The sequence below is a fragment of the Gobius niger genome (assembly GCF_951799975.1).
Source record: "Gobius niger genome assembly, chromosome: 17".
Lineage (NCBI taxonomy): Eukaryota > Metazoa > Chordata > Actinopteri > Gobiiformes > Gobiidae > Gobius > Gobius niger.
In genome coordinates, this window is record NC_136868.1 from 8583486 (window position 1) to 8597622 (window position 14137).

A 14137-nucleotide genomic window follows, 5' to 3' on the forward strand; every position below is an offset into this window, starting at 1 on the left:
ACGACAAATACAAGGCCAAAAACAGTTTTGCACCTAATTACAATAACATACCTTGTCTCCAAGGAAAATGAAGATATTTTATATTGAGAGAGTGTATGAGAAAATAATTTGTCAGAAAAACATTACTTAAAGGAACAGGCCACCGTGTTTACATACGGAAATACGTTCTTACCTGAGCTTAGACGAGTTGATACGTACCTGTCTTGTCTTTGTGCATGCACTCAGTCATGCAAAACGACCAAAGAACATTTGGCCTCTCCCAATGTATTCCTATGGCTCCAAACGGGGGCGAAGCTGGACGCTACCACTCGTCTAAGCTCAGTAAGAACATATCACAGTATGGAAGAATTGTGTGCCCTCAGTCACGCAAAGCATTTGGCCTATCGAGATGGCACATCTCAAGGGGCATTCCATCAATAAACTTACTAAACTTACTATAAACTTACTATCCCAGTATATTCCTACAGCTCAAAGTACTTCCACGGGCACGCACAAAGACCAGACAGGTACGTAACAACTCGTCTAAGCTCAGATAAGAACATATCTCAGTATGGAAAAACGGTGGCCTGTTCCTTTAAGAAAGACCAGAGTAAATGTAACATTTCTGTGCAACCAGATGTTTAAAAAGAGCCTTGTACAAAACTCCAGGGCAGGTTAAAGTCAGCACAAACCCATTATAGTAAAGAGGACTTAAGTTCCACTGGACCTGGAAGAGTAACGACCTCTGTACTGCTAATGTCTGAACAGTCCCACCCACAAAACATACAATTCCCATTCATATTCCCCAAAAACCTTTCAAAACAGCTCAAAAATTACTTCACCCTATTTTCAACTATATTGTATTGATATGATCAGCAGTTACCACATAGTTGATGAGCCGTAATATTTCATAAATCCTAAAAGTCTATGGGTATGGGTATGGGAATGGTATTTTTGAGGTGTGCTAAACTGTTCTGCTTAATTGCCAGCAGGGGGCAACAGGTAGGCCATCTAATAATTCTGCAAGCTTTCTGCACAAACTAGTAATCGCTTGGCAACATTTACAGTTGCAAAGCCTGTCCTTACAGCCCAGTGAAAATGTTTTGAAATCATTGACTAATCTTTGCAATAAGGATCATGTAAACCCATAAATTAAAGTAGGCCTGACTGATCCTGTGTTGACCAAAGATGCCTTGAGTCAAGAAACCTCAGATTAAATCCAACATCAATGTCTTCTCTGACCGTGCTCTGCCCTCTAGTGTCCACAGAGCATAACTACAGCGCACTGTTTGTTTTGTGAAATGAAATAGTCCTTCAAATCATGTGCATCCCAGTGTTGGGGAGTAACTAAATATATGTTTTTAGAATACTCATTTTGAGGAACTGCATACTGGTATAGTTACACTTTCATTTGAGAGTATTTAAAATACAGCTATTTTCCAAATATCAAGGGAATACAGCCCAGTACAGAATTTTTAATGTTGAGCTGTTTTTCCTCCTAAAATAAAATAAAGATTTAAACGCCTTTTGCCATGTATTTTCACAAATCACTTCTGTCACATTATTTGATGAATGTGTAAATGTCAGGTTGGTACATATTAAACAAACAGTGGCTCCTGCAGGAGTTATTTGCACAAGGCTCAGTCTGACTGTGAATCAGCTCACTGTGAAAACCATTAGCAGCTTCTGTTCCTTCCTGAAACTTAGAGCAAAGGAGGGGCATTACTAAAGTTTTATGTTGATCTTATTTATGTTTGTAGAAACCAGGAAGAATAGTCATGCTGTGGCAATAAATAATGGGGATTCGTAATGAAAATAAAGTTGCCTATTCTTTATTGATTTAACGCTCAGAAGGTCTTTTTCACAAATGTCTGCAATATACTGAAGTACAAAACATATTTTACTTTAAAAGCTGCACCTCATACAAATTATAATGAAGCATTTTTCATAAGGTCAATATTCCTGAGTTTATAAGTAAATGTTTATATCCTCATGTGCAGCTCTTGACTCGCTCATTAGCCTAGTTTCGTCTCTGGTCTGATTATACAAATGGGTTTCAGTGGACATAATCATATCTGTGTTTACCTTTTCACCTGATCAGCACCGTGCTCTCAGCTCCCACACACATCTGGTATCGCGCTCAGCCACCACCACTGTGCCACCGGATTTAACAATAAATCACCGAGGTGTCTGACCAGAAACAAAGCAAAGTTACTCCACTATAGCACCTTGACTGTGGTTTTTGCTCTCTCACATAAATGGCCCTATATATAATGATTGGTCTATTGTTTAAATTTTGATTGGACTTTACATTATGGCTCAGTAATAACAGAATAAAAATAGTATGGTGATAAGGATAATTAAGAAAGTAGCTGTTGGGGGTAATGTATTACAGAAGCTAGAAGTTACAAATATATGTCACTTTTTCAGTAACTAAGGAATATAACATATTTAAACAAATACGGGAATATATTAGTCATTACAATTTAAGTAACTCGAGTTACAGATCTGCAGTCTGTAGTTAATGTCGTCATAGCAAAACACAGGAGAATGAGGAAAGTAGGGCCTGGACGATCCACTTTTGTCACGATCCGATAAGTATGACGATGCTTAGGGGCTGATCCGATATGTATTGTGATACAATAAGTAATGATGATTTGTAATATGTTTACCTTAAGAAGAAGAAAACAGTCATGTGTCTAAAGTTTATAAACCCAATGCCAGTTGACAGTTATTTAAGTGTTAAGATCAAAAAGTGAATTAACACAAAATGTAACTTAGTGCTGTTACTGGAAAACAAAGGGGTGCAGGATAAAATACCTCCAAACACAAGTATTGAAAGTATTGCGATACTTGAAAAAGTATCGATGCTTGGTGTTGCAGCGTAAAGTATTGCAATCCAAATCCGATCCGATATTTTGTCCCAGCCCAAGAGGAAAGTGAAGGAAAAGGAAATCTTTGACTTTTTGTATGTATGTAATACAAAATTACAACATGTTTAAAGCTTTAATCACTAATATAGAATATATTAGTATTTTTTAAGTAACTTGTCCAACACTGGTTATAAACCAAAGTAATACCATGTTTCTTAATAATTTCTTAATTGGGTTTGGGAATCGTAAATGAACCATATTACTATTAAATATTTTAGGTGTGTGTACAATTTCCATGTAAAAGCTATTATACTTGAGGTTCTGTACTATTTCCATACAATTCACATATTAATGTGTTGGAAAGTTCTACCAAATTAAAAACATTTACACTTCCTCTTACATAAATCCTGTTGTAGATGATATAAACCTTTATATAAAAGCGGCTGCATGATGAAAACATATTGCTGTTATTTCATTCTGAATCATTTGCTGATACCGAAACGCTCCTCCCATTTTCACGTAGATGAACAAACAAGGTCAGAAATACTCAAGTACCTTTAGACTCGTATCACCGTGCTACAGTATCAGACCTCACAGTCCTCTGCACCTCATCTGTGTCCAGTCTGGGACCATGGCAGCCACTCTGTGTCAGGTGCTGGGCTTCTTGCTGAGCCTGTTGGGGGTGGGATTGGTGATCGCGGCCACAGTGATGGACCAGTGGTCGACGCAGGATCTTTCTGATAGCATAGTGACCTCGATTTATACGTACTCAGGGCTGTGGAGGTCCTGTGTGAGGCAAACCACCGGCCTCACCGAGTGCAGGCCATACTACACCATCCTGGGACTGCCAGGTGAGACCGGGCACGTTGTCATGACAACTAAGCCTGTTTAGAGATTACTCAGAACTTTTTATTGAGTTAGGAGGCAAGAGCAGGTCTTTCTTAGTCAAAACTTTGGATAAAATGTATATATTTTAGTATTTAAACTGATTTTTATTTAAGTCTATGAAATAATTATTTTGCTACTAATGTAATTTCTGTTTACAAAATAAATAGAAGACACTTTATAATGAAGTCATATTGGGGTTATAGAAGATGCAGTGACTGAATAGACTTCATGAGTATTGGGTTTAGGCCTTACATTTAAAGGTTTTGCCTAATTATACCTCAATGAGCCACCATGTAGTAAACAATACATTGACAACCTCATAAAATCCATGGGTGTAATACAGTGTTTCTACCGTATGATGTGTCCGAACGTACATTTGTCAGTATTTGTGAGTCACTGTAACCTTCAGTAATGGCACAACGGCGCCACAAAAAGCTTTAAATTTGATTTTTCGAAAAAGGATAATACTATTATTCATGAGCTGTCAGACGAATCAGATGAAATAATACATTTCCGACACATGCTTTCTGCCGTCTCTGAATAAATGTAAGTTAATGAGGTCGCTCCACACCTCTGGTACAGAAGGGCGTGCTCTCAACTGTCGCCGTTTCCTGAAACTGGGACTCAGACTAATGAAGGTTTTGGACAAACATCTGATAAGTGCCACATGATAAGACTGAACACAGGGGCTGCCATTTCAGGACATTACTTTGGCGGCAACTTTGTTCAAAATGGCGCTGGTTCTGGATTTTCCCTTTCTTTGGGACAGGAGTGACATGCATTGTCGTTTGAGGGAGTTTAGTGGATGGAGCGACTTTATGGGAACGCACTGAGTCTTGTGTTTTCCTTCAGGTTTTTAGTCATTCTTATAGGGTGGCACAATATGAGAAATGAATGTGATGTTGAAATGCTGTGTCCTGAATATTACCATAATGATATTGTAATATTTTACCGCAATATTTCACCAACACATTCCATTAACATTGAACGACAAGACAAAATGTGAATTATGAATAAACTCTTAGTAAATCATTGATTGTGTGATATATTATGGCGCACCTTTGCAAAAACAATAATTTCCCGATATGTTGTGCAGCCCTTGTACAAGCTCACTCGAACAATCTCAATCATTTCCTTAAAAAGTGTGTCTTTTGTTGGTGGTGGGTCAGGACGCAGGGACGCAGAACCGTTGTCAGTGGGTTGTGAGCCTTTTCCAGAAAACGTTTCTTGCATTATGTATTTATGTACAAAAAAAGTATAAAATGTCTGTTATCAGGTTGTTATTTTTTTTATCATAATTTCAGCTTTTTGGGCTTATTTAATGCTTATATTTAAAGGGGCTAGATGCAAGTTGGCCATTGTATACTCACTACTGCCACCTCAGGTCATAAGTGTAACTGCACCTTCTATAATAAGCTCATGCATGACGGCAGTTGTGGTGTATTGGTCTGGGCTCATTCTACACATTAGGACATTGCTGGAACATGTAGAGGGAGGAAAATACATAATTTTAACATTTTCAAACTCTGTATAGTCCCTTTAAAGCTGTGGTACCTGACTTTTTATTGTTGTTATAAATGTATTTATTTTTCCCCTCAGAGAATATTGTAGACGCAGCAAAACACATGCCGTGTTGCATTGTCTTCACTTGAAGTTTTTTTGAGCGATGGAAGATGGAAGTAGTGTCTAAATTAGTACAGTTTATTTTGGGGTGGTTTCACCTGCTTCACTTTGCCATCCCTTAAAACTGTAATAAAAGGGCGTGAAATAAACATATAACTAAATTATTTGAACAATTTGGATATGCAAGGAGGGGTTGTGTGAGCAGGAAACAAGTTTGGGCCAAAAGAAAAAAAATGTAGTGTTTGAACAGGAAATATCAGGTACCCCAGCTTAAACAGGAAAACACAATATTTGACATTCAATTTCTACAAGTCTTGTCATCCGAGGGTGATTGTGGATCCTGACACCACACAAGCTGAGAACCACAGCTTTAAACAAAAAACACTTTGAGACAAAAAATATTATATCTGGTCAATTTTTAAATAAGGGTAGCATTTGGAACTTCAATGACAAGTACTTCAATTTAAAAATAAAATATTCAGATGTAACAATTTTAAGGCAGATGGACAATCAAAAGGCTGGTTGAACTTACAAATACATATTTGAATTTAAGAAGTTTATTGAGGTTTGGATTCAAATTTGAATAATTAAGTCAGAAACAGTGGGCTCACTCGATTTCCATAATCTTGGGCTGGATTATGTATCTGGAGGATTAGCCTCTTGTGCATGTTTTGTGTTGGCACTGAGAAACCAGAGCTCCCAAAAGACACCCATCCATACTAACTCCACTGAAAGGCCCCATTTATTATCGAAGTGTTCTCTAATTTAACACTAGAAACGGTCTTTTGACAGTTGAAAACATCAAACAAGTACCCTATGCACAAAGCCTGCTCACATCTTACAGCACCTGTACCTTTGACCGGGAAACACTGGTGTTGCAGGACGTCCCACATGAGCTCTGTTTAATCATCCTAGTGCAGGTGAGAGACTGCCTCTGAGATAAGTAGCCTTATCTACAATTTGGCCGCTCGGATTAGGAGAACATTTTTAACAGGACTTTAGAATATTTGGGGAGGTTTTAGGGACTTCTTTTTTTGGGCCCCTCTTCCCCCCTTTGCGTTAAATTGCAGTCGACAGCAGAAAAGATGGCGTCTCTCGGGAATCCAAAGGAAATTTGATGAAACATCCGAAGCTTAAGCTGAGCAGGCAGAAGCTTTAAGGAGCGCTACACAATGTAAAGCATATTTCCACACTCGACTTAGCGCCTGAACACTCTCAACAGCACATTATGTACAAGGGTTTATGGGCTTAAGAGCAGGAATTATACAGGTACAATACAGCAGGCCATTGGTCACTATTTTTAACAAGCCGTGCTGTTCAAACATAACTTTTTCACTTCACTTTTTTCAGAACGACTTAAGTTTCCTATAAAGGAAGGTAATCCTCTTAATGTACATTGTTGGGATGCACAATCACAGACGGAGCACAGGAGTGAATTAGGAGGTAGTTCGGAAAGTGCCGTTTTGACAGATGTTTTCCCCGATACGACCCGGGGATGCACAGAAGACGACACTGCAAAGTCATGCTATTTGAGTCCGAAAATAATCAATACACAACACTACAGCAAGCAGGCAGTGAAATAATACTCATATTTTTGTCCATTTTCAGGTTGTATAGACTCGGTGTGTTTGGAATTAAGGAAAGAGGAGGCAGGGATTGGGTTTGAAATCGACGCACGCTGTGATGAAAAAGAAAAGCAGCGATTTATATTTTACGCCAAACATACTTCATGTGTGGGTGTTTGTGTAAGCGCTCAGTCATATTGGATTTCAAAGTTTTTCAGCTGTCACCTGTACTGGGTTGTGTGTTGCCGACGTTCCGCCCCTCACCTCAGTAAGCTTCGTCAGTCACTAATTCTCTGTTAGCAGCAGGCTGAACGTATACCAAACCAGTAGGAGGAGCTTACTTGCAATATATTTAGTTTAGTACTATTGTTACATTTACATAGAAATGGTCCTTCTTTGTCCTTTGGTGAGTTAATATGCAAATGTCTGTCTGTTCTGATGGCAAACTTGTCGAATGCTACCCACACCCGCACAAAATAAAACACAGCTGATAATGATAGAGGTATATTAATGCTCCTCATGGCGCTGGAGGGGTCAGCTCAGTGTCTCCTGTCATGGACACTTTCCCTGTTCATCCCCACTCTAAGAGTCCACGATGTCGGCCCCTTTATGTGCATTTCTCCGTCCCTCTTCAGCGGCTCGTGTGAGAGCAGCTTTAGGCAAAGGCAGTGACAGGTGCGAGTTAGTCTGTATTTTACAAAGCTCTGAAGTCTGCAGGAAAGACCCCGCGTTCGAAGTGTGCGTTTTACACCCAGACACTGGAGCTGTGGCTGAAGGCTTGAACGAGACTGAAAAGTGGATGCGTCCACAGCACTGGCCGAGCCATGCGCTCTCCTGTTTACTCAAAACATGGTCCTATAACAGTGGCGTGGGTGTGGGGGTGCAGTTGCTCGCTCTACAGCCCCAGAGTCCAGTCATTTTCCACTCTCAAGAACGTGTTTTCGTTGCATCGCCGCATTACGCTGCACAGACGCAAGGCCCAGCTCATTCAGCTGCTTTTGAAAAGGACCTCACTCATATGTTCAAGTCTGAGTCGAAGGATGTGTTGATTAGGAGGTTCAGCTCGGAGAAACACCACCTGCAACTGTACATGACGTTTCCGCCACGAGGACTGATGTTACAGCTGTAGTTGGTGTGGTCATATTTGCTGTTGATTATGTTAATGTAATGATTAGTGTCCGTCAGGGCTACGCGAATAGCATATGAAAAACATGTACTTTATACTAATAGGAATTGGTGGTACCTGTCACCCTCCCAACTGGGTTAGTATATCAACCTGCTGCTAACAGATCATGTGTTGCTGACAAAGGCTCTTGAGGTGAAGAGCAAAATGTCCGTAACACATAACCCAGTACAGATGACATCTTAAAAAATCAAATGTCTTTCATAGAAGTATCAGCTTCTTTATGTATCTTCTATCCGTAAACCCAGGGTGCTTCACGGATGGTCAAATGCAATGGACAAAGTCTGCTACGTGGACAGTAAAGTAAAAGATAAACCTGGTTTTGTTGTTTCTCATTGTCAGCCTTGCTCCAGGCCGTGCGAGCTCTGATGATCATTGCGCTGGTTCTCGGTGGTATTGCTTGTCTGGTCGCCGTCCTCTCTCTCAAGTGTCTGAAAATGGGCAACATGGAGGACAAAGTTAAGGCTATTATGACACTGACGGCAGGCATCATGAACATCCTGGCAGGTACATGGCTACACGCAAACCAGGCAAAACATTATCACCACTGAAATGTGAAGTCAGTTATGGAGACTAGAGGTACTCAAGCCTCTAACACTAATTACTAACAGATTCAGTGTTTTGCTTTGAGCACTGTCAGGAGTCAAGAGGGGTTTTAAAGGGGGGGTATTATGCAAAATCGACTTTTTCAAGCTTTACATCATGTTATTATGTCATTCCCTCCTTAAAAACATGCCTGAAGTGTTGCTTTGGCACATTCACGTATTTTTGAGTAATCTGGAAAAACTCTGATGGCAGCCATTTTAGGGATAGGTTTGCCTGAGTCCTCCTAGGAACGCCCCCACCTTCTGGAGACGCCTCCAAGCTTTTGTCACCAGCCGAGTAACCAACCACTGCTCCTCAGCAGAACCCCCTCCCCACTGATGCCACAGACAGCGTGTGGAGGGGGCGTGTCGGAAAGGCTCAGAGGTTCTTAAAGAGACAGAAGCCTATTTCGAGACATTCGCTACAGCCATTTTGAGAGAGCAATTTTATACAAGGCAGTTATTCTAATTTACTGCATTCACAGACCAACAGAAGGTTTGGTCATCATTGTAGTGTGATATAGACTGGTGCTATGTGATTGAAAAAAGCATAATACCCCCTCTTTAAAAGAACTAAAAATTGATGCACATTGGGATAGAAGTAATGGGTTTGATCCATGCAAGGAAACATAAGGCCTATTGGGGGTTTTGTCACTACATGTACAGACATAGAAGTAGTGTGTGCCAAAGACTAAAAGGTTGTGTTCATGTGACATTTTAATTAATATCTATTTTTTTGTCCAGGGATCCTAGCCATCGCCGGAGTGTCAACCTTTGCAAATTTGATTGTCCAAAGTTTCAACTTCACCACATACAGGGAAGGAGGTTTCGGGGGGTTTGGAAGTGCGGGCTCGCTCGCTGGGTCGCTCACTCCAAGGTACAACTGTTCCCAAACACTGTTCAGACGTATAAATGCAATGATGAGTTAAGCTTGTGTCGCCCTCTGTGGTTTATGTTGGGATGGCGACATAGCGACACGGCACTAACAGATTGAATTACTGGTCTCGCTCTTGGGTGTTTTCAGATACACGTTTGGCCCGGCTTTGTTCGTTGGGTGGATCGGTGGCGCCGTCTTGTTGATTGGAGGCATCTTGATGTGTCTGGCCTGTCGGGGGATGACGCCCAGAGATGAGAAGTAAGTTTGGAGCCACACATTTTATTTTTACACATTGAAATTAGAGAACAATTCGATCATCAATGGGGCCATTCAGTGGAGTTAGTATGGATGGGTGTCTTTTGGGGGCCAACACAAAACATGCACAAGAGGCTAATCCTCCAGATACATAATCCAGTCCATGATTCTAGTGAGCCTACTGTTTCTGACATGCTGCTCAAGGACAAAAGTATTCAAATTTAAATCCAAACCTCTATAAACTTCTTATATTAAAAAATGTATTTGTAAATTCAAACAGCCTTTTGATTTTATTTAAAGCCACAGAACATTTTTTTACGCGCTGCTGTGTCACAATAGCAACTAAAGTTTACTAAACTGTCATGAAATGCTGATGAATAAACAAATAATGATACCAAATGTGCTCCTTATACTAACTACACTCCGACAATGCTATTTTTGCAGTAGGTTATCAAAATTAAGCATTGAAATGTGGACCCAATGTATATAAACGTAATGTTTGGCTACCAATACGTTTGTTAAGTGTTGATGTCATCGCTCCACTTCCGGGTCCAACGGAACTTTAGCCCTATTCACTATAATGGGATTTTACTGATTTTAACCTGCTGTAGAGTCGACTACAAGGCTCTTTTAAACTGATCACACAGAAATAACATTTACTCTGGAGTTTCTTTAGTCATGCCTTTCTGGCATCAATTATCAAATTATCATTGTTTTCCATACACAATGAAGGTTTATGGTAAATATAAAAATATATTAATTTTGCCTGGAGAAATGGTGAGTTATTTTATTCTAATTAGGTGTAAACCTATTTTTTTTTTTTGTGCCTTTTATCTGTTATTTCAGCTGGAGATTCAGATAAAGTTGTGTTTTTTTCTGAGTCTGTCGATTGAACTCTCAACAGTTTGGACCTGGAAGCAGCTAATTATTGTGTGTGATGTCACACTTAACAAACGTATAGTCAAATAGTCAAAGTAATGCAGCAACATCTCCATGGAGACGAGCCATGTCCAGCTCTCAGGCAAAGTAATGACATTTTAGGTATTTGTCACTATCAAAAATGTACCGCAATAAAATTAAAGCTTTTTTATTTTATTCTATGTATTTGGTGAAATGTTTTGCATAGGCGGCTTTAAACGCAAATACATATAACTTACTGAAAAGTGAAATAATAGTTGTTTTGGTCTGGTTCAGTTCAAGTTCTATTCTCAGCAGCAGCTTAATGTTTTACTTCAAACCCCGACAGTCTTATCTCAAAGGGAACCACAGTGTGACCTTTTATAGCTTCTCATTCAATGGATGAAAAAATGGTAAAAAAGCTTTGAAATATCACATTGTGCACTAACCACTCCCTGTCCGCCGCTACAGTAAACTCTGTATGCTCAGTTCAATGCTCACTCAAGTCGTGGCAGCAGCTCTGTTAATGCACAAAACCCAGTATTTAGACCTGGTTCGGGGCTTTCGTAAAACCCGCCTTTAAAATGACCAGGAGCCACTCAGCAGAATGTAAATGCTATATTGTGGATGCTTGGGCCGTGTATAATGCGGAGTTGAGAATATTGTTGATGTTGCTGGCAAAGCACTACAGCGGCGCCTACTCTCCTCCCTGTGTCTCCTTTCTTTGGCTTTTGGAGTCAGATCTAAAGCTTTCTCTAATACAGGTGTACACACGTGGAGAATTGAATATGCAGAACATGCGATAAATACTTTTCCTTTGCACGCGCTTTAGACTTGAGTGCATCGCATGGTGAAACATTTGGTGAGGTTTTGCCCTGGAAAAAATGAATAACTGTGGCTAAAAGAAACATACAATTCTAGTAAAATGAATCTTGAAACAATAGACATTAATTGAAAAGATGAAAGACTTCTATAGACAGCTTTGTCCCGCAGCCGTACTCAAGCACACTCTCATTCATAAATCAGTGTTGGGGGTAACCTATCACAAAAGTAACAAGTAACAAAAACATATGACTTTTTTCAGTAACTAAGGAATATAACACATTACTTCCACAAATATATATTAGTCATTACATTTCAAGTAACTCAAGATACAAGTGCATTTAAATGTATGAAACGACAAAAAAACACAGCACCAAATCACGTTGGATTTTGGTGTATAAGATCTGCAGTTGTGTGTAGTTAATGTCAAGACAAAAAAGGGGGGAAAAAAGGCCGAATGGGGGAAAGTGAAGGAAAAGGAAATCTCTGACTGCACTTTTGCTTGGTGGCATTATTACTTTTTTCAGTTGTATTTTGCCAAAAGTAACTCCAAGTGTAACTCAGATACATTGTTGAAACAGTAATATGTAATACATACATATTGAATTGTCAAGGCTGTAATCACTATTATAGAATATATTACAATTTTAAAGTAATTTGCCCAACACTGTTCACAAATCCGTGAGCACAGACACTGGAGGCATGTCGGGTGAAGTGTTTTCCCAAAGGCTCCGGTAAGAGCTGGGACTGAACGACCAAACCTCACATTAGTGGGTGAATCCTTTGCCACTGAGTGATTTGAAATAAAGATTATATGAGAATAAGATGCATTTTAAATCCCTCTCTTGAACGTAACCATCTCGTCTTGTCGTTGTGTGCACAGATATGAAGGCATTGGGTACAAAGCCTCCTCTCAGCACACTCAGATGTACAAACAGGACCCCAGACCTCGTCCCACCTACGACTCTTACAAGGCCCAAAGCGAGGGACGCGACTCCACCCAGAGATTCAACTATGTGTAGTTCACCTCAAACCTGGTCTTTTTCCACCATACTTTCTATTGAGAGTAAACCTGAACCTGAACCGTGTACATTCTGCCCTTTTTCTATTTGTTTTAATTGTGTGTCATTTTTTCTTAAAGGGGTGTTATAATCTTTGATATTTTTTACTTATTACAAGAACGACTCATTATAGCTTAGACTGTAGTTAGTTTCAACCTGGCATCCACCCGGTCTTTAAATCTGTTGTGGGCACCAACAAATGATCATTGTCTGTATTTTTGCAGAAACAAAATCAAATGTTTTGAATAGAATTAGCCTTGACCTCAACAGTAAAAATCTCTTGTTTTTGTTTATCCCATTACTGTTATCAAGTGTAAATAAAGGTCAATGGTTTACCTGCGTGTTTGAGTTTCTATCAGCTGCCCTCCGGCTCCGAACTGTAACAACAAACAGTAATTAATAAACTGGACCAAATGTTGGGTTTGTTTCAATATCTTGGATCCTGTTTGATTCTCCACTGGGACAGGACAGATTTAGATCACACAGAACTGAAATCATTACTGGCTAAGCCTAATTATTTCATCCCAGTAAATTATGTGGCTAAATATTCCAGTACCGTGTTTTACTGATTCTATCTCGTGGAGGGTGAAAACTATCAGTGTCAGGCGCCCTCCACTGGAGAATATAGAGTACTGCGAGAGCCTTAAGAGCATAATGTTGAACAAACTGGGGGGGTGATTTCAAGATGAAATAATAAGTGTGCCATTGATTTTTTTTGAATAATCGTTTCTGCAAAACAACATGGAATTTGTGAAATCCACACAAATATCACAATAAACTGGCTATATTAGTGGTGTGACTAGTTATGGCCTTTGCATGTTTGTATTTAATTAATCGCAATTAATCATAATCTATCTAGGGGCTATATATATATATTTTTTAAAGGTACATTTCAGATTCTTCTTTGTATTTTCAAACATGTTATCTGTAACTGTGTGATCATTTCAAACACTTAGCAATTGGATTTATTTTAGAGAATGGTAAACTTGTATAGCGCTTTTCCACCCACACTAGGCACTCAGGCACTAGGCACTCTACAGCAAGGATCCACTCACCCATTCATACTCTCATTCATACACCAATGTACACAGACCATGGGGGCAAAGTGGGTGAAGTGTCTTGCCCAAGGACACAGCGACAGTGTGCACTTCCAGGAGGTGGGATTCGAACCCTCAACCTTCTGATCATGAGACGACCCGCTCTACCATCTGTCTACCACTGTCACCCAACAAAGAATGATCTTTTTATTTATGCTAATGGTTTAACTATGTGAATAAACAAGCTTGACAGTAACATCTTGCTGGTAGAAGAAAACTAAAAAAATGTCTGTGTCGCTAAAGTAAAGTGCGATTAATTTCCAATAATGTTTTAATAGCACTAACTCTTGTGGAATTACTTGGAATTAACTGATACAAAATCCCAGCCCTAGTTAATATACATGTTGCAAACTTGATTATATTTTGTTGCCCTGAAGTGGAATAAGAAACAAAAAATGTTCTTACATTGGGGGTGCCAGGTTGGTTTTAATGG

At 39.5% G+C, this 14137-nt stretch overlaps 1 protein-coding gene across 1 annotated transcript; it reads left to right on the plus strand.

The window, feature by feature from the left end:
• Positions 1-3483: 3483 nt before the first annotated feature.
• On the plus strand, positions 3484-12568 carry LOC306976880 (claudin-18-like; the record flags this gene model as incomplete). Its single annotated transcript, XM_079574998.1, has 5 exons — positions 3484-3703; positions 8454-8618; positions 9440-9572; positions 9720-9830; positions 12430-12568. The coding sequence occupies 5 exons, from the start codon at positions 3484-3486 to the stop codon at positions 12566-12568; spliced, it is 768 nt and encodes a 255-aa protein (XP_079431124.1).
• Between the last annotated feature and the right edge of the window lie 1569 nt (positions 12569-14137).